Raw genomic sequence first — 25,703 nt, 5'->3', positions numbered from 1 at the left:
CATCCCATCTCTATCTGTGCCAGCTGAACTTTCACTTTGCTGGAATGAGAGAGGTTTGAGTTGTAAATTCATACAACTTGTGATGCATTTCACAAATGTGTCGTGCGAGAATGTACTTTCATCCTTTCTCCTATATTAATTTTTGGAAGTTATTTTTATTTATTTTATTTTATTTTTTAATTTTTTTAATTTTAGCAGCCACTTCTTTTCATTTGCTGATCATAGTGAAAAGTAAACTCTGACATTGTTTTGTTAGTAATGTTGAGAATGCATGTACTGAGTTAATATTTCAGCCTTTCTTACAATAAGCAATACAGAATTATACCACATTAATGAGAATGATTAAACTGTAATGTAATAAATTTAAATTTGTACCTAAGCCCTGAGGCTTCCATGTGAATGATAGCTCCTAGTGGATCATTGTGTAGTGAAAATTTTGTACCCGTTTTGTCCCAGATGACAGTCAAATACAGTATGCAGGAAGTATCTTATGTTCCACCTGCGTCCAAGGGCAATTTGAAATTTGACTGAGAGAAACAGTAATTTTCAGAGAACAGAGGAAGTCTCTATACATGCATCAGAGCATTCTTAGAAGTCTGGGCTCTGGAAACAAATGTATCTCTTTTTGAAGTATCTCGGTGCTAGACATGCAAATGTCTGTGGTTACTTTGGTTTGCTGTATTTATTAAGACATCACAGATGTATTTTACTTGTTGTGGTTTAGGAATGGTATTCCACAATTTAGTTTTCCTACAGAAACACTCCGTATCAAAGTTTGATCCCCTCTCCTCTTCCTTTGATGATCTGGAGAGGAGAACTGAAGGCACAAAATACAAAGATCATGGGTTGAGATAAGAAAGATTTACTGGAAACAGCAATGAAAAGACAAGGAACAGTTACAGCAACAATGCTAATAAAAGCGTGTACAAGACACCATTTGCACCCGATTTCTCACCCCCGACAACACTTGACCATTCTTCTGCAGCGCTACCCCAGCTGGCAGGCAGCCCTTTCCCGGAAGATGAGGTGAGGTGCTGCAGAATAACATCTGGGTCCTGGCCATGCGCCCTCCTGGCTACTGCAGAAGTTAACCCTTTCTTGGCTAGAACCAGGACACTACATTCTTTATATCATAACTTACTTTTTAATCGGTTTTATAATCTATGCAAATGGCAGCCAGGTAGCCTTTCTTGAGTGGGACACTTGTCTCAAATAAGGCAAGGCTAAGATTTGACTTAAACAGAGAAACATACTTTTAGAATGGGCCGTTACCACTTAGTACTGTCATACCCTGTACTTTATGCACACATTTCTTTATATGCAATTGGTGTCAGATTATTAGAGTACAAATTTTGTAAAGTCTGTGTATGTGTATTTTTGTTTTAAGAGGCTTTCTCCCTTCCCTTTCCCAAAAGCAGAGAGATCCATGATAAAAAAATAAACCTTTTTGCACCATAACAAAGCTGCTTTTCTCAACAGATGAGTGTGCCATGAGTACACACTGTATTGGTGTGTCTGCTAGTGATGATGTATATGGATATGGCACCAACTGATCTCAACCAGACAGAAAATTAGCACCCTATCTAAAATGAGTAAGAAGAGTTTAGTAGTAAATGTGAATTGTAGCTTTGTAAAGCAGCTGTATCTCTTATAGCCCAAGGAAACAATGGCGAGTAACTAAGTCTGTGTGTTTATGAGTTGTGTTCAGGCATTCCTGGGAATCAGTTTTATATTTTGTCCTTATGTAATGGATTGGCATCTGTAGTGGTTGCTATTCAATTTTTTTAATGCATGCATTTGAATCGACACCTGGCATATTAAGAGTCACAAAATGCCAATAAGACAGGCAGAACAAAGGCATCTTATTATCTTCCAACAATCACAGTAGTCTATGCTAGATACGTATTTTTTTACTGCCAAGCAGAAAGAACAGAAACATACTGACTAATTTTTACCAGAACAACAATCAGACATCCACCAGTAAACATGAGTGTAGGCCAGAGGAAAGCAAAGAGGAGGCCTTTTGAGGGATAAAGTCTGCTTAAAATGACGTTGGTCTGTGTTCCTCCTGGGTCATAGTAACACGGGAAAGTCTGGTATTTTTTGAAATTGCTTGCAATTGTTTCTATTCGTGCTTTAACTTCTTTAGAGTTCTCCAAGTTATCTGGGACGTATGAGCACTGAAATAAGAAATCAAGGTGATTCATTATAACAAATACTCCAAAGTTTTTAGTTAAGTCAGGTTGAGTGAAAAAATCATGCTAGTACTGACAAAATCTTCTGTGGCTTGGCATCTCTGGAGATTGTCTTGGTTCCCTTGTCCATTTGCCATGCCACACTTCCCTGTTTCCATCAGCATGTCTATGCCCCTAGTCTGCAGATTTACAGATTGGAGTTATGTTGTTGGAAACCAATAACATATGTACTCAAAAAACCCCTGCAGTCTTTGACACTGTCACTCCATTATTACAGTGCCAAGCTCCAGTTCCTAACAGAGGTTCTAGGCACTGCCACAGCAGGAAAGTGTTCGTTGTGCAGAAATTCACACTGGCTTGTCAGTGTGCATGAGAATGAAGTTGTTTCACTGCAGGCCTCTGGTTGTAAATAGTAGAAAAATACAACAAGCATGGCTGCTGGAGACTTCCTACTTGTCCTTGTAAAACAGAACTATTTTAACCTGTAGTAATAATGCAGAGTTTTTTAGTTTTCAGTGGAAATAGACTTCGAAGCAGTCATACTTTTGTTGTTGTTGTTGTTGTTCATGAACTTTTTCTTTCTGCAGTATTACTTTGTGTATATAATAATGCTTGAATGTACTAAACTGGAACCTAGCCAAGGCAAAAGCAGGGATGGTTCCTGACCTGAAAATTTTACTTGCATTAATGCAATTAGGTAGGACATCAAGAAGATGCCTCCCTTTGCAGTGAACAAGACTCTAATTTCCATCTATGGTTGGTAATTTCTGTTTGCTCCTTCAGTGCATGTAGCTTTCCCCGAGACAGTCATTATAAAGATAGGCATTAGTTAGAAAAATTCTCTTCAGCTGAAGCGTTCTATGCTATTAGGTGTGCACTGTGGGAAGCTCTAACCTGTATAAATGCTTTGCACTTGGAATCTGAATGTGTTTGTTCTGGATTCTGAAAGTACTTCAGTCTTGGGCATCCAAGATCTGAAGAATTGTGATTTGTTTCTTCTTTCTCTCTAAAATGTGCATCATGTTGCCATTTTCTCCTTTATTCCCTGCTTCATAATATACACCTGAAAAACAAGTAAAATTGGGATTTGTGCTCTTACTTTGGATAGTTTTAAACTTGATGCCTCTCATGTGCTAATTCAACAAGGAACTGAGCAAGCCACAGCTTATAAACCATTTGTTATGAAGGGTCTTCAACTGGGACACTTACATATTTTAAAATGTTCATAAGTGTTGTATATTCGTGTTGGTGTAATTCCTTAAAAAGTATTAACGTAATATTTAATGCAATGTTAAAAATAAAATATAAAACTATGTAATTTCTGGAATGTTTTAAAATTGCCTTCATCTAAGCCCAGACATTAGCATTTAAAAGATCAGTGAGTAACTCCTGCTGTTACTGTGTTGCTTGGTTTAAAATCTATCAGCCTCTCTCCTCAACAGTGTTAGATAATAGCAGAGAATGAGTATGCAATCTGTGGTGCAAGTACCTTAGGATTTCTTTCCAGTGTATCTTCAGTCTGGTAGAGCATAACCTCCTGTCCTGAGGCTGTTAGATTAACCCACACCTGTAGACAGGGATAAGGAAAGATTTCCTCATCCTCTGAGCCTTCACTGTTTGGGCAGAAAACTTTGTCCTTGATGTTGGCTTTGAGTACCTTGCACACACTTTCTGTTGTCCAAACACTACAAAAACAAAACAAAGAGTATTCCTTTGAAGCTCATCAGAAGCATCTGTTGCGAGTTGCATGTGAAAATACATCTATGTGTGGTGGTTGGCTGGAGTTCATAGCTGCTCCATCCTGCTTTGGTGAACTGTGCCCACCCTGAATCTGGGCTGCACCTGGAGAAGGGCTGCCATAGCGAGTAAGCTCGGGAAAGCATTTTTGTTGTTTTTGCTGGTTTTGCTGTTGTTTTTTATGCATTCTGTGGGTTTTTTTCAGTTAGATTCTCCCCGTCTGTAACCAGCTTCACGTTATTCAAGAAAGAAAAATTGCTATGGATTTTAAAGTTTGGTAGTAAATACCTGGAATGCAGTATACTTCATGCCTCAGAAATATTTTGACTGATTTCATTCGATAAGCCTCAGAACTGAGATCATTATCCATGTTTTTCCCCATTTCTCTTTTTCTTTATTGCATGGGCAATAAATAAATAGCAGGATTTTGTTTGGAAAAAGTTAATTTCTGCCATTGTTTATCTGTTTTTCTTAAGAATTACATTTCTATTATTGATAACATGCTAAATTTTGCTCACAGTAGTACGCTTTGGTGGCAAAGAAAGTCAAGAAACAGCCTCACTCCAGTTCTTATTAAACTGCTCTTGATACACGTATCTGTCTTTTGTAATGTAATCTGGAGGCAGTAAAATAAATATGTGTTGGGAAGGATAAGGATTTGACAGGAAGGTCTCACAGATACGTGTGTATAACAGAAAGATCTTTGAATGTAGAATCTGAAGAAGGAATAGAAATGATAGCAAGTTTTGATATAGAAGAAAAGAATTGCTGAGCCAGTCTTACTGGGCAACTAGAAGGCAAAGAGCAAGTGAGTTGAAAGGGGCTTTTATGACTTAGAGCCAAGGGTAAATCCACCTCAAACAAAAAATGTTTTTACAAAGCAAAAAGATTTTCACAGACAAACAAGAAAGGCAATGTTGCAAGTAGAGAAAAAAATCTCAGAATTTTCCACTGCAAAAAAACTGTAAAACAACTACTAGCTTAAACTGTAACATACGAACTTCTTTTTTGTGATTGGAAATAGTAACATGAATAAGGTAATATTAGTAATTACAATAGGCTATAGGTAATAGTAAAAGTATTCATTGATTGTCATGTATTAAGATGCTCTGTAATAAAAAGTATATAATGCACTGCAACCACAACTAGAGGGGCTTCAGATGAACCCACAGCTGTGGCTGACAGGCTGTGGGCTGAGCTCTTGTCACCCACGACCCGTGAATTGCTGGATCATTTGGATATAATAAACAGCATTTTAAAGAGCCGCCTGGACCCCCACATCCCTCATTTTTAGCTCTTACAAGTATGTGAATTACTCTGTTTTAAAGAGAATATATTTCAAATAGTTTTGAGATTAGAGGTGCTCTAGCAAGAAGAATGAGGTGGATGTCCTCACTTTCTCTGTCATAATCTTGAAATATGAACAAGTGAGCTGCATTCTTTGTCTTGTTACTTTGATATTTTGCAAATTGATTTTGTGTGTAGGCAGAACTTGCAAAATTAAATAAGAGGGTGGGCATTAGTAACTCCTTCAGCATTCATTATGTTCTGTAATATTTGGTGTGGCATACTGGGTTATTGAAGGTGCTAGTTTCTTATGATGGTTAATTTGGAAGTAAGATACAAATTCTTGAGTGAACTATTTTACCATGACTTGCTGTTGCTCAAGTTTTATTAAACACAACACTCTCCTGCCCATGTAAGAGCTTTTTTGAGCTGTTTTTATTTATGCAAGACTTGGCTTTTTGTCAAGCTTTGATAAGCATGGTTGGCTTTTTGTTTCTACAGTAAATATTTCTATTTAGTCTATTTAGCTCTGACGAGAATAATTTCATCTTTTTTGTGCTCACTTGTGCCTGGTGAATTCTTGGCACACTTTTTTTTCCTCTTCTGTCTTAAATCCTTATGAGTTCTTTTAGAGCACTTTGTTTACTGTACAATATACTTATGTATATTTTATCACTATTTTAATTATTGTAAATAACGCTATCAGGAAAAAGAATAGCTTTGTTTCATAAACAAATGGCTCTTATTACCTCTTAGTGTAAAATGGCACAATGGTGATCCCAATAAAAAAGTACATCATCATGGAGCATGCAACCATTCCCAGTCCCAGGCAGAGGGCTCTCGTCTCCCCTCGCTTTTGTGCAGTCACCAGCTTCTTTCCCAGCATGATTTAGACTTGTGAAACTTGAACAACCTCTTTTTGGTGTAAAATATAATACAGAAAAGAAAAGGAAAACATGACAGTTATTGTAGTTATGTAACAAGTTTCTGAAATATAATATAATTGATGGAGAAACAGCCCCATTTTTGCAAAAAACTAGAACAAAAAAAAAAAAAACCCAACCAAACTTTCTGCATTTTTGTAATCATTAGACTCCTCTTTTACTTTTTAAATTTATCGTGTAGTACCTTAAGAAGTGCACGTGTGTGTGTGTAAGCCAGGAGCTCAGATAGGAAAACCTGATAACTTCTGGAGAGAATTCTGTTAACAGTCCAATTGTCCTCAGCCTTAATTTGGTCTTTTTTATGTTGCTGCCTCTCTGAAGTTAGAGTTGTTTTGCTGTATATTGGTAAAGGCTGAATGAAGAGAAAGCCTTCCCAGAGTGGAAACATTTTTTACATTATGCCTTTTCTTCTGGAGTAGTTTGAAATGGGCTTGTCTTATATCAAAATAATGGAAATAACTAAAAATTTAGTATTTGAGATTTCTGACTTCTGCAGAAGTCAGAACGTTTGCTTGGCCTTGTCCATTCAGAGGTGCTCCAAACCTGCTCTCAGAGGAGTGTTCCAGTAACTCTGGGGAACTAAGTCTTGGACAGAGCCATCTGAAGCTGAGCTCAGAACTGACTGACAGAACTGACTGGCAATAGCCCCTCCACTCCCTTGAACAAGAGCATTTTAAATGATCCACCATAAATGATCCATAATATTTTGTTGAAGAGAATCTGAAAATTACTACCATGAGTCCATATGCCATTAAATCATTACAAATAACATATAGGTTTCTATAGAAATCGTTCAGAACTTTCACTACAAGTTCAACCCACCACCAGTATCTGCTGCACTGACAGCTGTGATTACAGGTTTGTGGGGTTTTGTTTTTTCATGAAAACATGGCAAAAGCCGTCTTTGGGGAATTGACAAGACTGGCAAGATTTGTGTGGGCTTTTTGGAGGTAAGAGTGGAAAGCCACACAGAAGGAGAAAAAGGAAATGTTACATTCATGCCAAATCAGTTTTCCTTTCTGTTCTGCACAAGGCAATGAGTAGTAGAAAATAGCTTTAGACAGTGCATTTTCAAGATTTTAGTTTAAGGTGTGTGCAACTTTTTAGTGTTTATCCTTACTGGCTGGCCTTCAAGATGGCATAGTTCCTGCCTAAATCTGCCTGTGTTCAGACTCAAATTTATATACAGTATAAGACAAGCACAAACCAAAGCTGGCAAATAAGCTCTTCAGGTTATCTGTGATTAGACTACTACAGCTACCTACAGCTGCTACAGGCTGGCAGAGCTGTGGTGTGACTGCAGGTAGGGGACCATGTAAATTTGGTGAAAGATGAGATACACCTCAAAGTGATGAGCATCAGCTCTTCAAGGAATGAATGGAAATATATTCCAAATGTTCTTTCCTTTCCTGCTACTTCTGGTTTTCACTGGTAAAAGTGCCTCAGTTTGACTGTTTAATGATCAAAGGAAAAAGGTATTTGAAAATTAACATCCTGCTGGTTTTAGACTGCAAAAACACCTGAATGATAGTTCTGTTAGCAATAAAAATATAGATGTCTGTGGGCAATAAAACAGCTTTGGCCATTTAGCAGAAATTGTGGTTAGTTGAAGATTTTAAGTATATATTTTGAAGTTGGTAGTATGTGATATCATCAAAGTGGAAGGCTGTCTTTAGGTGTCCCTAGAAACTAAATGAGTTATTTTTAGAATACTGAATTTTGTCCACTTTCTTATTTAAGTCCACTTTATATGAAACGTCCACATCCACTGTGAATTTTGTATAGAGCATTTTGAGAGTAATTGTTTTTCTGATGATCACGTATTATTCACTGGCACTGTAAGAAGCATCTCAATTTGAAAATTGCCATAGATTAACTTTCCCTGTTTACTGCCATTTGAGTTTAACACGAATGTGAGCTAATGCCCTTTAGTGAGGCTGTACTGTGTTTTTCTTGATCAGTGGGGCTATAGGTAGAACATGTGGTATCAAATGTTCCCAGCACGCTCGTGCTGCGCCTGCATACTCAAGTGTAACTCTGTGGAGAGGCACATGCAGCAAGGAAACTTGCACAGTAAGTCAGTGATTGTTTCTTGGAACCTTCCATCATTTCTTTTACTTTGGAAAATGGGAAATAACAGTTAAGAAATCTAAAGAATTCCAAAGTACTTTGAAAATTGGAACATTGTGCACCACAGTATCTAAATACCAATTGTTATTAAGCTGGCTTTCCTTTACCTATTGTGCATCTTGATCAGAGGGGAAAGTGGAATAGAGGAATGTTATCAGCCCTGGAGCACAGTCCCTGAGACCAAATGGTACTGGAGTAACAGGTCCTTATAGCACAGTGGGGAGAAAATGATAGATGAGTGAAAACCTGTGTTATTAGCAAGAAATTCTTACGGACAGTAACAATGATTAATCTTTAATTTTCTGTGAGAAACTGAAAAAATGAAAGACTGGTACTGCCACTGTGACTTGTGGAAAACATCTAGTGTCCTAGAGCTGTTTATATATTGAATTTTGATGAACACGGAGCTATCCCATTTACACTGAGAAACAGTGGGTTAATCAACCCCCTTGTTACATGGAAAACGAGAACTGTGGGACTATTAACCACAGAATTAATAAGAAATCTAATTGCCCTAAAAGTCTGCTTGAATGTCAGCCACACATGCAGTGGATATACCACCAAACTCATCCTCCTAACAATCTAAAACTAGCAGACCATCTCTTTAAGACACAAAAGGAACTTGTATATGTAAATTGGACTTTTTTCTCAAGTGACCCAGAGGTTAAATGCAGCGTTGTTCCCCATTCTGACACTAGACAGACTTCCTGACCCTGGCTCTTTGCAAGGGCTGCTAAGTGATGCTGTTTGCCTTTGCTCCCCCAGTTCAGAGAATTGCTCCACCCCAAAGGGGATAAGGATGTATAAATTATGCAGAGAATGTTAACAAGAAAGGTTCATCTAAAAATATCACCCCGAGTGCCTTTATAGGGAGAAAAAAATAACCAGTTAGGTCTTCAGGCAATGTAAAACAGGGGCGCTTAAATCGTTGTTGTGTTACTGTAGCAAATTAGCTACAAATGTGGTCCCTAAAACTGAAATACGTGTTTTCTGCTTTCAAATGTAGAAGACCAGAAAAATCTGTGACACTATTTCGTGCATGTGCAGAAGAATTTAAAAGGAAACACAGGACTGCAAAGGAAACCCATGTGGTTTTTTTTTTTTTCTTTCTTACATAAACATTCTTATGTACTACTGCTGAAAATCCTTAATTTTCTGGCTCTCAAGAAAAAGCAAAGTTGCGTACATATAGAGAAACATATTTACTTGGAATTTCTTCATTGCTTTAAAGGTTAATTTTTTGAGACTAAATGAATCTTCTGTCTCTTTGTTCTATGTATATTAGAAGGAGTGTTGAAATAGCTGAATTAGTGTTTCCTCTGACAAAACTGTTAAATCTTTTACAATTAAACACTGCAGAAGACTTGATTGGCCCAGGAATGAGTAAAATTGAGTTGGAAGATGTTGAAGTGTACAAAGAAAGGCTTAGTCCAGCCTTCAAGAGAATATGTAAATGTATTTTTGTATCTCAGATTCTATGTGGTGGTTCCATATTTATTAAGAATGTATAAACTGCAAATGTTTTGATAATATTCCCTCTGCCTAATCTTCTTCAATCCAGTTAAATTATACAGTACATTATCTGCACAATTTCAATGTATAATAATTGCATTCATAGCTGCTAGTGATAATCTTAGGGATGCCATCCACTCAGGTTTCGAATAGTCCCCTGTTTTATTTAGAGAGATATTTGATACTTTGCAGAAAGTCTCTACCTCCTCCTACTTTCCCATCCTTTGAGGCGTTTCCAGTGGTGTGACCTCTGTCAGTTCAGGATGGGACCTCTCTCTCTCGAGCTATTCCAGACTGCTCTCAATTTGGCTAAGGTATGAATAGCACTGATGAATTTATCTTGCTTGCAGAAGAAAGGCTGCTAGATCTCTCTCTTGAATTTAGGTTGGGAATAAATATTAACAGTGAGGTGGTGGTGTGTTTTTTTGGTTTGATTTTTCTTTGAGCTGATTTATCCCACATTGTAGTGTGAATCTCCAGTGAACACTTAAGTTCTGCTTTCAGATGAATATTATGTTTTAATACAGCGTCATACCAAGAAGCATGACACAGTCATATACATCTCTAAAGTGATGAGGACTTTTTAAACAGGCCTCTATCCTTTGGCCTCCACTGCTTTTATATGGAAAACGGCCCTTTGTTTTCTCCTGTCAAATGCTAACTTAAGCCACCTTCTTTTATTCTCAGGACACCTTATAAAGACAAAATAAAAATTGCCAGCTTTGCTGGATTTGTAAGAGGAGCACAGTACTTGGTGACAGTTTATTGGTCAAATGCTTTTTGTGAGAATCAGTAGGCAGAAGTTTTAGATTTATAAATATGAGCTCTGTACTGGTTATGTTTCTGGAACAGAACTCATATTTACATACTTAGGACTCTCTCTAGGTAGAGCTAGTTGGATCATTCACACTTGCTTATCTGGGTTTCCTTTAGTAATTCAACACTGCTCGGATTCTTCCTTTCTGTTTCAATCCTATGATCATTGTTTTCTCCTCTGCTGCCCCACCACTTAAAACAGGCTATTGTCAAAACTGCATTTCTGCTAGCACTTTCTTTCCCTTTCCCCACCCTCCGTTTCATCCTCTAGCAGTTATAGGCATTTCTTGCTGGTACTGGGGGAGTTCTGCGGCCAGGGAACATCAGTTTTTTTAATTATTTAATAAGTTTTCTGTGTATCTGGAACCACAAATACTGTGTGTTACAGAGAGGTGATGCTGAGCCTCGATGGAAAAGTTCACAGAAAAATTTCTCTTGTAGTTGTCTTGGAAACCCAAAACAGTAATATTTTGACTGTATAAGATGACACTATTGTTTCTTTTATGAAATATGCTGTATAATTTTGCTTTATTACTGAACTGTTTACTGGATGTGCCACTAGAGTGAATTAAAGAAGTTAGCTTTTTTAATTGTCTAAAACCATATGCAGTTGTTTAAGACTAATTCTATTAGCTTTTAAACATGATGTTTCTTAAAAAAAAAAAAAAAAGAAAAAAAAAGCGGGGGGGAAAGAAGATGCTTGCTCTGTTCAGCTATTCTGAAATTTTTCTGGAGTACTTTTTCCTTTGATTCAGTGCTGCAGTGGGCTGCACAGAAGGAATCAATTTAAGAGCAGATTTTTGGGAAGCCTTCAAGAGTTTATATCCGTGGTTCCTCTCTAACTTAGGGGTAGGTAAGCACAATGCTGAACACCAAAGCCATGAAACTTGTAAGAGCAAAGGTGCATTTACCATTAAAATTAATAAGAACTGTGATCTTGTATGAGCTGCAGGCTCTTAATTAATGAAAATATTATTGTTACCTTTGCTACAGTTGTGAAGAATTATTAGATTGCATCCAGTTACAAAAGAGAGAACTCAGTCTGCATACTGCAGAAAAGTTACCTGTGCTGTCCTCCGTTGTGCTGCAGATAGAGAATAGATAGCCTTTTGCTTTCCAAAGCACTGTACTTTTAAAACCACAAAGCTTCACGTGCTCCCAAGAAAAAAACAGTTGTTTAGAAATATACTCACAGTTTTTGTTGAAACGCTGCTTTCTCTGATGAAAAAAAGTCTGTTACATGACAGACTTGGGAGAGTAGTGGAGCTCAGGGCTGAAAGTGAATTTTATTACTTTTTTTTTTCCTTTGCTGTACTTCTCTGGGTTTGCTTTGCTGTGGCTGAATTCCAAACTCAGTTCCCCTGTTACAAAGCCTTTTGTAACCATAAATGGTAAGGTATGAAAGAGCACTGTCCTTTTGGAAATTAAATGCTGGAAACCAGGAAGCCACAATACTAAGACTGAGCTTTCTCATATGCTAGAGCCCCTTTACAATGCATTCTGGTGGGTTTGTGTTTAACTATGGGCCTACTCTGTTTGTACAACTCTTAGTTTAGAAATCTGACAGATCTTTTGGGTAAGATTTAACGGATTGAACTGTATTGATGACCAGTGGTATTGATTCTTAATAACCTGAGCCGTTACTAGTTGTGTGGGAATGTTTTATTGCCACTGTTTTTAGTGAGTTTGGATGCAACAGGTGCTAAAATTCTGACTGTACACCAGAGCCTTATAGATAAGAACATCCATCATGCCATAGGTGCATTAGTGTCTAGCATGTTCCTCTAGCGAAAAAGCCAAGCCTACTTCTGGGACATATAAACAGATAACTTCTAGCACGGAGCTTCAGAAAAGAGCTAATAATAAAACAATCTTTTTGAGAGGGAAATTCTATTGTTGGGAGTCTAAAGGAATTTAAATGAGTTAATCCAGTAGAATCATTAGGAGAAAACTGTAAACAAGGGTAGGGTATTTGCCCCTCCCTCTCCGCTTTAAGTACCTCCTAATTAGCTGTTTAAATTTAAGCTGTTCTTCTAAACTCGCTTTTGGTAAAAGATTTTAAGTTGACAAGCTCAGAATGTTCATGCTGTCTAAAGATAACTGATGAATCTCCTTCAGTAGGACCCTTTTGTATTATTACAGATCCAGAAGAGAGCACACAAAGCTAACCTGGATTTAGATAACCGTCTGATAGACATTTATAGCTAAGTAAGAGGAAGTCTGCTACTATCATCAAGATTAGAAAGATTTATGATCATAGTAATTTTATAATACTTGAGAAGTGATGTAGAGAAATTTTAAAATTGACATTTGAAGTTTGGAAAAAAGAGTCTTATGAACAAAACTTATTTCCAGATAGAGCAGGATCTGGTTGAGTGGAGTTTATATCATTTTAAATGCTTAGTAATCAAGACAGGATATTTCATCGAGGCAGTCTCTGCTGACTTAAGGAATAGTCAGGCTTTTAATGAGGAATTCATTGTAAGTGATTTTTGGGTTCTCTGGTTCAGGATTCAAAGTAGAATACAAAGTAAGCTGCACTGAATGAAATTCATGAATGCTCAAAGTGAAGGTTTGTCTTTTGTCTCCTCTCCCCGTACACCTTAACCCCAATGGCCAAAATAGATTTCATTTGAGTGATAATTTTGCATAATTCTTTTAAAAATGAGCAAGGCACCAACTTGGAAAATCTTGCCATATCTGTAAATTAATGAAGTAGCTGCACTTCAAATTACTAGCCTCAGAACTGCAAGTAGCTATCTGATAAAGGGAATTAATATATATTTCTGTGGATTTATTTTCCCTGTAGAGTGATAATGGAAGAAAAATCACTGAGAGAAGATAGGTTGCTCTGAAAGAGACATTGTGTAAATGTAAGCACACAAGGATTGTAGGTTTTGCTTTGTAAATAAAAGTATGAGAAGACTGTAAACATTTCAGCAATGGCAGGGAACAAGAGCTTCTGGTGTTTACCTGCTGTACTGCTCTGCAGTGAGTACTCGCTATTGTCCTTTGGGCACCATCTGTATTGCAGAGTGCTTTGTTCCAGCCCTTCTGCTCCTCAAGGCCGGCCGTTGCAGGATGTGTTCCTTCAGAGAGTGCTTGATCCTCCCAAGGAATCCATCTGACTTTGCTGGGATGCTGAAACTTCAGGGGAGTCTGGTTTGATCCCACATGCTACTGAACAGTTTGTTCTTGTAATGTCACATGAATTAAACTTATTCAGTGTTTGCAGGTGACCTGTTGCACATTAAGCTGCCCTGTGTAACAGGCGGGTCTTGCTGCAAATCTGAGTCAGATTATATAAATAATGTCTGTAGTCAAACGGAAGCTAGGTGAATTTGCAAACTCTGAACTCCTTTTTGACTCTAATGTGAAGAGCAGTTCAGGTGTTAGAAGGGGGGAAAGGGAAAAAAATAAAGAAGCTGTATCTTTCAGTTGCTCAGAACTCCGTATTCAGTTCTTTTAAGCTGATCATCCATAAGGGTTGTTTTCACATTAGGGCATAAGAAAATCTCACTGGCTGAGATAAAGCCAATTTAATAAGTATTGTCATTTTATTTCCAGGACTCTCTAATGCTTCTAAGGAATCACTAAGCTGTGAAATGAGCACAGTTGTTTGGATCTTCAGAGAGCCCTGCAAAGTTATTAGCTCCCTCTTCCTAATTGAAACATATTCGTAGTGTGGTACATTGTCATATTTAATGGCCTTCATAAAAAGAAGCCGTGGCTCTTGAACAAGGAACATATATATGTATATATGTATATATATATATATATATATATATATGGTGCTAAATGTTGGCATGCCTACATCAAGCACAGGTAAACTTTAGGACTGGCTGCTTCCTCTAAAGTAGCTACATTAGCAAACTGATGGATTTGCTGTTAACTCACCAATTTCACGAGGGTTGAGAGTGTCCTCGGAATGTTTTTACACAGATACTTTACTATGAATTTTGAATGGTTTGTTTAGCTTCCAACTTCACAGTGTGGTGGCTCTGAAGTTCTGATGACTCCCTGAGTGGAAGGTAGCTATTTTGTGATGAGCCTCCCCTAGACATGTCATATCTGCAGTAAAGCAAAATTGCTGTTATTCCTCTTCGAAGTTACTGAGAACTCTTTAACTACTGAGTCTTGAAACTGAATTTAGAGAGGATTCTTAACGGCTGCATCCAACTGTCTGTGGGTACACACTGCTTTCAGAGAAAAGAGGCATGTTTTTCACTCAGAGAGTAAGAGCACGTGCTTTCTAAATCTGGATCTTGTATGTGTAATCAGTTCTCAATAATGTTATTCCAGGTAGAGGAGCCCTCAATGTTTAAAATTAAATAAATAAATAAATGAATAAATAAATTTAACCACCACCACAAAAAAAAAAAAAAAAACCAAAAAAAAAAAAACCAACCCACAAAACTCATAAAACCAAACAAACTCACAACACAAAGTGAACTTAGAACTGTGGATTTAGAAGTATTACACAATATTATTGTTTATCCTTGCTTTAGTACATGGGCACAAGATGATAACTGCCTTTGCCTAGCAAGGGAGAGGTGGCTTTGGAGAGTTTCTGCCCCGTGCTCTGCCCAGTTTGTTGTCAGTAGTACAAGGGGGGCATGGGGGTTGCTCCAAGACAATGTCCTCTTCCACCTTATTTTATCTGCCACTGTGACTTTTGCTATCTCACTGTTACATGCTGAGCTGTATAGACAGTAGCAGGCAAACCTGAATAACAAACTTTCAGCATAGTCAGAAATTGGGGTTGTCTGATTTTGTCCGAGGATATATCTCACTTGTGTAATACCTATTGTTGGAAACCATATATCTTTTAAATTTTTGTCTCTCTGGTTAGGCTTGACTTGACTTTGCCTTGGAGAAAGGAATTTTCTTTAGTTTTTTTAAGAGATGTAGAATCACTCTAAGGAGATGGGCTTAACATGCCAACAGACTGGGAGTAGCCCAAAGGTACCCAGAAAGATAAAAGGCGTCAAAGGCTGTCTATGAAATCTACCCTCAGATGCCGCCTGCCTCTGGAAGAGTTGGAGACATCTGGTCTGGAAAAGACTAATAAAAAAATCGAAGAATGGAGATCTGATTAACATGGGAGGCTAGGAGATTCAGATCCAGTTGGAAACTGAATACTGGGGGTTGCTCAACTCTGGACCAGTGAATTTTGAAACAGTGCATCTCCATGGGTTTTGACTGTATAAAATTTGGGGGGAAATCTTACAAAAGCATATATGTTTGGAATATTTTCTTTGGCACATCTTGGCCAGAAAGTAAAGTAATGCCACATTCTCTATCATTTCAAATATAGTGCTAGAGAGTTTTATTTTCTCCCTGATTTTTGGTGAGAATAGTGTTCAACATTTCAGGAATTAGCATTTGTGTCTATAACAGTGGTCCATTGATCTGAATCCTCTCAACACTTAGCACTGAATTCACCCTTTCTATGGTTTTGACTTCTCAGATTGCCAGAGAGGTAATAGTCTTGTGATTCCCTTCCAGATCTGCTGTAATTCCTAGATGTGTTTTGGCTCTTAATAAAGAGTTGTCAAGGAATAAAAGTAGCTCTGTGCATTTTTTTTCCTCTCAGTTTTCAGTTTGTCATTAGCTGTCAGCTACATATATTGCTCTAGGGCCAATGGACATTCAGCTTCTAATTGCAGCTCATTTTGTTGTTCAGCTCAATTGTTTCTGCTGTTTTCAGTAAAACAAATCTGCTGAAAGCAAATTGTATCCTCATTAGGACTAATTAATAGTTGCCTTCTTTTAAAATAACTTCATGTGAGGCTTTGCATAGAGTAATAAATTGAAATTTTATTCAGCTGCAGACTTCATGTCAAACGTTTTGCAAAGAGAGGCAGATGCTATATTGAAATAGTTCTGCAAACCCTAGCACTTTCTTTGTGTTTTATGCTTTTCCAAATGTTGCATTTGTTCTTTATTCAGACTAGCAAAACTTGTGAAGTCTGGCAGATTGGATCCTGCTGGCCTGGAAATCAGGAGAGGTAGGACCTGAAAACAATCGTGTCTTAATACTGATTCGTGTAACTTGTTTCCTGAGGAAATTCTGTTCCAGAATTTCCTTTGGTGATAAGAGTTCCGTGAGAGCAGAGATAGTGAGGGATCAGTTAGCTTTGCTCTGTTCTTTCAGTTCACACAAGACTTTTGGCTTTTCATCACTATTGCTATCTTTAGTTAACATGTTAAAAAAAAATAGATTGTGATTGAAATATGGTACTGGCAGTCCCCATCTTCTCACAATCAAGGCACTGTACCTGGAGGAGGCCTGGATGAGTGAGACTGGAAGGGACACAGCTGTAAAATGATGCTGTGTGTCTGCAGCTGAGGCAATTTTGTAGTAACAAGTTTTCCGGAGGAACACTGTAGTTCTCACAGCTTTCCCAGCCACAGGTCATTTGCTGTGCTTTGTCTCATCTCCTTGTCATCCTTGGGGCAGCAGCAAGGATGCAGATCCCACAATCAATTCTATTGGCTGCTGTGTTGAGAGCAGTAGCAGATGCTACCCTGTGCACAAAGGAGTTATCTCCTGTTTGTAAAACAAACATTTGCCTTCATTTAGAATTTTTTCTCTTGATCTAAAGCTTTATCTAATTTGAGATCAAATTAAGTCTTACCCACTCTATCAGAAAGTGTATTCATTGCATAGGACTAAGAGCTTTTATTTAATGTTTTTTATTTGTTTATATCTAGACTAATATATTTGTTTATCCATTCTTGTTAAGTATCAGCTGTGGACCCAGCACTCAAAGTCACAGGGCCAGATGTAGAACTAGGGGAATTTGAACTTGTCCTGGTGGCTGTTTTTGATCTGATCCTCAATTAGATCATATATATGAATAAAACAGAAATAACAGCAATGAGAAATTTTGTTGCTGTGTCTTTTTTCCTGGCACCAAGTAACACATTCACCTGCCTACACATCCTTGGAAAGCCTTAACAGTGCAGGAGTAAGATACTGCCTGCAGCTTTGTTCTTCCTGATGTTTCTTGCAGTGGCTGGTGTGAAAGGACTCTTTCTGAGCATGAAGACAGCTTGGCAATGGGGGCAGAAGAAAAGCCAAGATGAGCAGTCTTGCTCTTTGAAAACTGGAAAGTAGTTGGATTTAGTTTTCTCTTTGTGTTTCCCAGGCACTAAGAGAATTGAGATAAATTGTGGATTTCAGAGTGCTGTCTGGCATGGGGTGTCCATGTTTCATCTGCATCTAGCAAGGACTGCCTGCTAAGGAAAAGTTAAGCAAGTCAGGCATGGTTTACTTGTGGTGCTGATATAATCTGTACATAGATCAGTCACAGGTATCATTCATGTCTTAAAAATGTCAGTTTAAGGATGTGGGTGGAATGAAGAAAAAAGGCAAAGTCAAGCTTTTCCTTCTTACTCTGGTATCTTTTCTAACTGAAGTGTCTGTTCCAAACGTTGTTGAAGGATGCTTAAGCCAAATTTCCAACCTCCCTGTGTCTTCTTTACACTCAGAAACACATGAATCACCCTGAATAAGAGAAAAAGATATTGCATCAAGCTTCTGGGTTACCAGAATTACTGAGCTCGTATGGAGAAACAGGATTTAGGCAAACAAAGTTATTTATGTGATTATTTCTCACTGTGATAATTCCAGGTTGTGCTTCTGGTTTTGGTCCCATCTCCATAGTGATTTTGGAGATGCCATGATTAGGGCTGTAAAAAAGCATATTCATTTTCACAGCTGTACCTAGGGTTGTCAAATGGGGAATAATTTTTTGAGTGGAGTAAACATGTAATTTCTGTATTTTATCTGCCAAATATAATGCTGGAAAGAAATTTAGTATTTTAAAAGGAAATCTCCCTTTGTTTCAGCATAGAGGTTTTTACTGTGGATTTGTATAGAACAAATGATAGCAATAAAGTGAGCCATTTGGAAAGAGAGATTGCCAGATATTTCAGGGATTTGACAGCATACATTTTAGGGGGTGGAAAGATCCAAGTGCCGTGAGAGATACTTCTGAGTGCCAGACCCCTCCTCTCATACCTTTTAGAAAATCCAAGAGGCAAAGTTTGCTAAACAGGCAGATGAGAGGTTGGGTTCTCTGTCCTTAGTTACTGAATGTGCTTTTGTATGAAGAAGTCAGTCTTTGTTGGAACAGGGACTCAAGAATTTCTTTCCCCAGGCTGGTGCTGTGAATGCACTAGGTATTGGTGCAAAATTGAGCTCAATCAGGGTGAGGCACCTCCAACTTCTTGACATGTCTCTTCAGGTTGCTCCTAATGCTCAGTGTGGTGTTCCAGCTAGAATTTTGTACGAATTCGACTTAAAAATGATTTTAGAAAACGGAAGTTATATTTTGTAGAGAAGCTAGTAGTTCCAGGGAAAAAAAATTCCTGGGTATGATATAGCCAAATGTGGGAAAACGACTGGGGACCCTGTGGACGTGTAACTGGGAATACAATTAGAGAAAACTGAAGAGTTATATTAGCATCTAAACAGGACTTATGACAGTACAGAAATTATAAGGTAAATCACATTTGCAGCTCCCTGGATGGAATGCATGACTTAAAACCTATTCCAGGATGATTCCCCATCCACACACATCTCCTGAGGTGGATGAAATGTAGGGTGGGACAGAACAGAGACAGCCTGGCCAGGCTCTGTGGGAATCCTTGCAGGGAAGGCAGCTTGATGGTACTTTGCAGCTGATAAACCTAACACAAGGGAAGATAAGGGAAGATATCCTACTGCTGAGTCAGCATCTGTGGAGAAATCCCTCTCCTTAGATGAACTTGCTTCATTAAAGCCTAAGAATAATATTTATGCAGCCCTTCATCCCAAAGTTCCCTGCCCCCGAGGTACAACCATCTCTCATTGGGCATGTGCTGTGTGTCCTTTTTGACTGCATCTGTAAAAGCAAGAGAATTTTACACCCATCAGTAACAAACGTGTCTGTCTGACTCGAGTCATTGAAGCTCCACCTAAACACAAAGAAATAATATAGAAATCAGACGAGAATGGGGGGAAAGTTAAAGAAGACTCCATCATAACTGCTGGGATCAGTCGAGGGGCTGAAGCTGTCCTCCCCCATAGAGACTCCTGTTGGGTAGGAATCATACTTTATGCTTGCTGAAGATTTTGTTTGGAATTAGAGGTTGTCTGTATATTCCTTCAAGCATATTTTTGCAGTCAGAGACTATCACTGACGATCTTAAAACCTTAAGCTATCGCAATTTTATATTAATAACGAGTGTTATTCCGTAAACTGTCAGTGTGAATCTTTCCCGGGTGCTGGCAGTCACCAGCAGTGGGGAGCACACTCCAATAAAGAGGAGACTCTGGCTGTGATTTTGGAAATAAGAATGGCTTCATTTTATCAGATGCCATTATTTTTATTTACTTATTTTAACTAATCTGCAGGGTGATTAATCTATCGAGAGGACTAGAACTAGTAAATAAAACAAACAAACAAACAAGCAAAAAACAACAACAACAACAAAAAACCCAACACTCTTTCTACATTCTCTTTGGCTTAGCTTTGCTGTTAGTTGCATTTGGTGTCCATGTATCTACTCTGGGCTTGGAGAAAATCACAACTGCAGTGAGTCCAGATTATAGTTGAGAAGGCACTTCCCATATCCCAGCTTCTCACTGCTTGTTTAGCACACAGCTAAAGCAACTTTTCAAAAGGTTGTTTTATCAACAGTTGACTTTACAAGAAGCTGTACTTTCTCCTTGGACTAAGACTGGATCGGAAAAAAATTATATTTTCAGAGGTTGGGTTTGTGCTTCATGCTTAGAGTCAGTGAAGCTCCTGGTTAGTAACCCCTGACTTATCATGAGCACACTGTGACCTCTTTGTGAGCTAAACAGCATAATTCTCTTTTCATATACCTCAGGAAGGCCTTGGCAGGTGAGTGTAACCTCGTGCTCTCTTAGGATGATGGTAGACTGTCAGTCTAAGACCAGGCAGGTTTTGATGGCCTCAGCCGTTGGACAGATGGCAGCAGGAATGATCCAGCACAGTCATGCAGTTATTTGTGTGAAACAGTGATGGGCCTTGCCTTTGGTGTTTCAGAGTGTTGTGAGACTCGAGAATTGTAGGTGAGCCATTCCCAATTCTTAGAGTGGTCTGGCTGAGTCAGGGAAGGTTCACCCTGAGGATGAATAAATCACTGAATGCTAGGTAATCTCCTGTGTAGGTGAGCCTGACTCCTTGCTGGGTGGGGGCTGACACAGGGATGTAGGGGGCAGTAGGGGTAGTGCTGTCTTTTTTTTTAACACTCATCAGTGCTAAACAGTGTTTTAACATCAGAAGTCTCTTGTGCTACGTAGGTTCTTCTCAAAAGCTTTAACATCCTGAGGAATGCAAAAACTCATTCTTCAGTGACTGTTACATAGACATGAGAGTGTGGAAAGGATGATTATCAGCAGAAATGTTCATCTGCCATGGCCTAATAATGCTGCAATGAATTGCTCTGGTTTGGCTACACAGCGACCGACCTGGACTACCCTTGCTCAGAGGATGGGGACTGCGAAGTGAGCTCTGCATGTGGCTTAACTGATACATCTGCTTTTTTCTAAAGTAATTTCTCCTTTGTCAGTGTTTGCAGCATAGAAACTGATCATCTATCCTAGAGGATTAGAGGGTTATCCCATATCTCTGCATATCTCTGCTCTTTCAGTTGTGTGTAGATCAGAGTGCATAGACTCAAAGGATAGTTTGCAGCAGCTGTATGGAAGAGCTGCTTCTTCATCTGCTCTGTCAGTGTAGAGCGCAGCAGTAGAAAGGTTTGTACCTTTCTGCTGAATGTAGGGATCATGGGAGGTTTGTGTGACCCATAGCAGCACTTGGGCCTAGAGCAGCCCCATGCCATTTGTCCTGGCCTGAAAATTCAAATTTTGTGTATGTCCCTACATATTGGGAACCTTCTCCTGACCTCATCAACCCAAGTGTTCAGTGAGAAATATATGATGATGTAAGCAAGAGACACATTTTCCTTACTATGTTCCAGGCTCTTAAACAGGTCATTTAGACACTTCAGCTTGTAGTTGCAGTAGCTTTTGGCATGATGCTGTACTTAATGCCTTTTTTAATGTTTTATTAGAAGGCAGCATTAGTGCACAGCGAGGCATCTAGATTGTTGCAGGGAATAGAGGCATAAAAATAAAAAAGTGCTATCATTATGGCAGCAGCAGCAGCAGTTGCTGTCAGCCATTATTAGCTAGCAAACTTAATTTTGGAAACAAATTGTCCCCTACTCTGGGCTAGGGTAGTAGGTTGTAGGCTGTGTTTTCATTATGCATGCGCTATATACAGCTTAGTAAAACCTGATGGTAAACAATTTGTTTTATGGTCACATGGCATGTTACTGCATAATTTTAAGGAAGAAGCTGAAGTCTTGTCAGATTTATTTGAACTTGTTCAATTAAGACTGAATGTGTCTTCCCTTGCATATAGGCTGTGATCTTTATCACTGCCTACAGAGTAGAGGGGATATGTTTGTCCTCTCCTGGAAGGACTGGAGCTCTCTTTTTGTCCTGTCCTCCTGTGAAGCAGAAATGCCTTAGACTCGGCCATGCCAGCATGGCAGCTCCCTTCTTGCCTGATGGTGGTGGTGGCAGGAGGCTGTTGGTTTGTGGGTAGCGGCACACATTGCCAGCTCATGTCCAGCTTGTCATTCACCAGCCCCCTCAAGTCCTCCTCAGCAGGGCTGCTGTCTTTCTATTCATGCCCCAGCATGGATTGATACCAGGGATTGTCTTGAACAAGTGAAAATAAATGACGAGGAAATCTAGTTAAAAAAACAGTAAATATTTCTACCCTACTGTGAGAGGTCTTTTTGAATCTCTCTTTTTATGTAGTAATTTGCTTGTGGAAATCTGAGACTTCACTATCTCTGTACTGGCTTTACTTTAGTGTCCTTATTCTTGCAGCATCTGTTGAAGTTTGAACCTAAATGTCTTTCTATTTGAAAATCTATTAAGAAGATGCTCTCAATCACAGACAGTTTTCCAGTTAATCACCGTGGTCCCTTTTCATTCTGATGCCTGCCAGGAATGTGATGACTTCATACCATGAATAGGTGAAAGAACAAGGAGTGTTGGTGATAGGATTTCTTCCTAGCTAAAAGGTGCTACCTTAAGTTCCCTTCTGCTATGCAGAGCTGCATGAGTTGACACAGGCAGGCACCCAGCACAGCCACAAACTTGGAGCTAAAAAGCAAAGAGTACATTTATTTCCATTATCTTGGGGCATCCAAACCGAGGTATCCCTGAAGCAACCCCTGGGCAGAGGCACGCAGGTGCAGATGTGCTGTGGAAAGGGTCCTGGGGACTCAGGTCAACGGGAAGTTGAACGTGAGTGAGCAGTGCCCTGGGAGCCAGGAGGGACATCCATGTCTGGGGGGGCATCAGGCGCAGCATCGCTGGCCAGGAGAGGGAGGGGATTGTCCTGCTCTGCTCTGCACTGGGGCAGCCTCACCTCAAGTATTGTATGCAGGTTTGGTAACCGCAATATAAAAATGATATTAAACTATTAGAGTAGAGAATGTCCAAAAGAGAGCAACAAGGATGGGGAAGGGCCTTGAGAGGAAGCCCTGTGAGGAGCAGCTGAGGGCACTTGGTCTGTTCATCTGGAGAAGAGGAGACTGAGGGGACATTCATCACAGTTACAACTTCCTTGTGAGGGGAAGTGGAGGGGCAAGCACTGATCCTCTCCGATGACCAGTGACAGGACCTGAGGGAACGGCCTGAAGCTGTGTCAGGGGAGGTTTAGGTTGGATTTAGGAAAGAGTTTTTTACCCATTAGGCACAGAAACAGGCTCTCCAGGGCAGTGGTCACAGCACCAGACCTGACAGAATTCAAGAAGCACTTGGACAATACTCTAAGGCATAGGATGTGACTCTTGAGGATGATTCTGTGCACGGCCAGAAGCTGAACTCAATGATCTTTGTGGATGTCTTCCAGCTCAGCATATTCTGTGATTCTGGGCATGGAACTATTGAGTTTGAAAGCAAAGGGCAAAGATCTGCACTGGCCGTGATGTCCTAGCATTCACCAGCTCTGTTAGCCTCAAGACTGTGGAGTCCAGAGCAAGAGAATCTGCCTGAGATGAGACCATGGGGAAGTTTGTTTTCAGGTGAGGCAGCATAGGTGGCGTTGTTGCTGATTTAAACTCTCTAAACAGAGACACAGGGCCTAGTTCAGAAAGGAGATGTTTATTCTGTGCCGAGGGTGCAAGGTAAAAACTTTCCACAAATCAAGCACACCAATTCTGAAAACTTTACACTACATATAGATTTTAGCAAACAAATCACAGTTCTTTGGGCACGAGTTACCTAATTCTCTTATTAATTAGTAATTAATTAATTAATAAATAATAACTTCTTTTGGTTAATGATTCTCTTGCTTCTTATCGAATTAGTCCACATATTCAATCTTTCCCTTTTATTGAGTCAGTGGGTTTCTTGACACTGCTGGACTCAAGAGGCTGTGAACAGGTACCAACCCGCTTGCATTACAAAGGCACAGGAACGAACCCCTGTGGAAAGAGACAGCCCAGGTGACAGGAGACACAACAGAAGATGATGTCACAACAGGAAGGCCTCTGACTATGCAATAAAAGTTCAGGTGATCCTTTGTTCACGTTCAAGCTATGAGGTCTGTTTCACTGATAAGGCAAGACCCAATTTCACAACTCCATTCTCATTCTCTGTATCTCTCTGCATGAATTGTTAACTATTTCTGACTCTTGAGATGCCAGCATCAGCCTTTTTGTTGCCGATAGCAGGCCCTGCCAGTAGCTGATTGAGTCCTGCCAGCTCCTGTCACAGGAGTCCCAGGGGCCGCTGCGGCTCCACACTCCTGCAGCTGAATGCTGATGTTTCTATTGCAAACCAAGAGCACACTCCAGTGGAGCTGGGCTATACTGACTGGTGCACTGGCACCTGCCAAAAGTCCGGGTTGCTTTTTTGGTGCCTTTTGGGTTTTTTTAAATTATGTCTCTCAACCAGTACATAACTCTCCAGAAAAAAATCTAGTTCCTTCTGTTCATTGCCCTTTTATCTAAATTGGTATAGTTGCACATATTCTTGTTCCTGTTGCTGTTTACTCTGTAAATAGAAAATAAGAGACAGGGCCATGAGGGATGATATATTCTTCCAAATTGAGACCATTACTCTTTTTCTTTTTCTTTTTCTTTTTCTTTTTCTTTTTCTTTTTCTTTTTCTCTTTTTTTCTTTTTTTCTTTTTTTTTTTTGTCTTTTTCACTGTTGAGCACAATCAGAGTTTCTGTATTTCTATTTGGTCTTGCACATATAATTTTTCATGTTTTATTTTTTATCTTAATAAAATAATAGGCATGAGAGTGCTATACCCATCCTCAACCTAATGGTGATTTGGGACCTCTTAGTCTGTTCCAGAGCAGAAGTACTAGAAAAGGGTTACAGATCTTTGTATAAACATGAGGTCTGTGATACTGCTATTTGGATAAGTGATTTAAACAAATGAAGTCTGGTCTTGAGATCTGCTAATCCAAAAGGTTGAATAAATTTTGTGAGCTCCCAAAGAAAAATTTAAAAAATTATGCACCACGATGCAGGAAAATCAGCAGGAAATATGCATTTGCAGCACTGAAAATAATGGAGTTTAGTCCAGTAGTCCAGTTAGTTTAGTCCTTAGTAATATGCAAAATTATGGCAAGAGTTCTAAGTGGAACACCCAGAAAAATAAAATGCGAGTAGAAAAGAGTAAAAAATTATACTCTTCTGGTTTAGGTGAAATTTGGATGTGCTAAGAACTTGTCCGTGAGACGGGAATTTTGCCCTGTCTTCTCTCTCTGAATCTGTAATTTGACTTTTGAAAGTTTTCTGTTACCTCTGGACCCAGTTACATTCTTATTTCATACAGGATCTTTTTCTCTGATGTGAATACAGTTGCCTTTGTCATGCTGTGCCAAGATACATACTTGTTATCTTGCTGGACTGGAAATGTTGTTCAGTGGCTCTGAATGAGGTTAAGGTTCCATGAAAGGTGCTGACTGTCAAACTGACAGTTTTTGTTTCTGTGAGAACCCCAATAAGGAGAGCTTAAAT

At 39.1% G+C, this 25,703-nt stretch overlaps 2 protein-coding genes across 2 annotated transcripts in view; one reads left to right on the top strand and one right to left on the bottom strand.

Annotated features, from left to right (window-relative positions):
* The window catches only part of KCNIP1 (potassium voltage-gated channel interacting protein 1), a 201,458-nt gene that overhangs the window by 10,586 nt on the left and 165,169 nt on the right, over positions 1-25,703 (top strand). The window lies entirely within an intron of this gene.
* Positions 843-12,015, bottom strand: KCNMB1 (potassium calcium-activated channel subfamily M regulatory beta subunit 1). The gene is made up of 4 exons (XM_014889932.2): positions 11,815-12,015; positions 5,969-6,134; positions 3,685-3,880; positions 843-2,180 (listed from the first exon to the last, which is right to left on the bottom strand). The coding sequence occupies exons 2-4, from the start codon at positions 6,103-6,105 to the stop codon at positions 1,911-1,913; spliced, it is 603 nt and encodes a 200-aa protein (XP_014745418.1). The 5' UTR covers positions 6,106-6,134; positions 11,815-12,015; the 3' UTR covers positions 843-1,910.

The sequence above is a fragment of the Sturnus vulgaris genome, chromosome 15, assembly GCF_052056855.1.
Source record: "Sturnus vulgaris isolate bStuVul1 chromosome 15, bStuVul1.hap1, whole genome shotgun sequence".
NCBI lineage: Eukaryota > Metazoa > Chordata > Aves > Passeriformes > Sturnidae > Sturnus > Sturnus vulgaris.
This window is presented reverse-complemented; position numbering and strand designations above follow the sequence as displayed.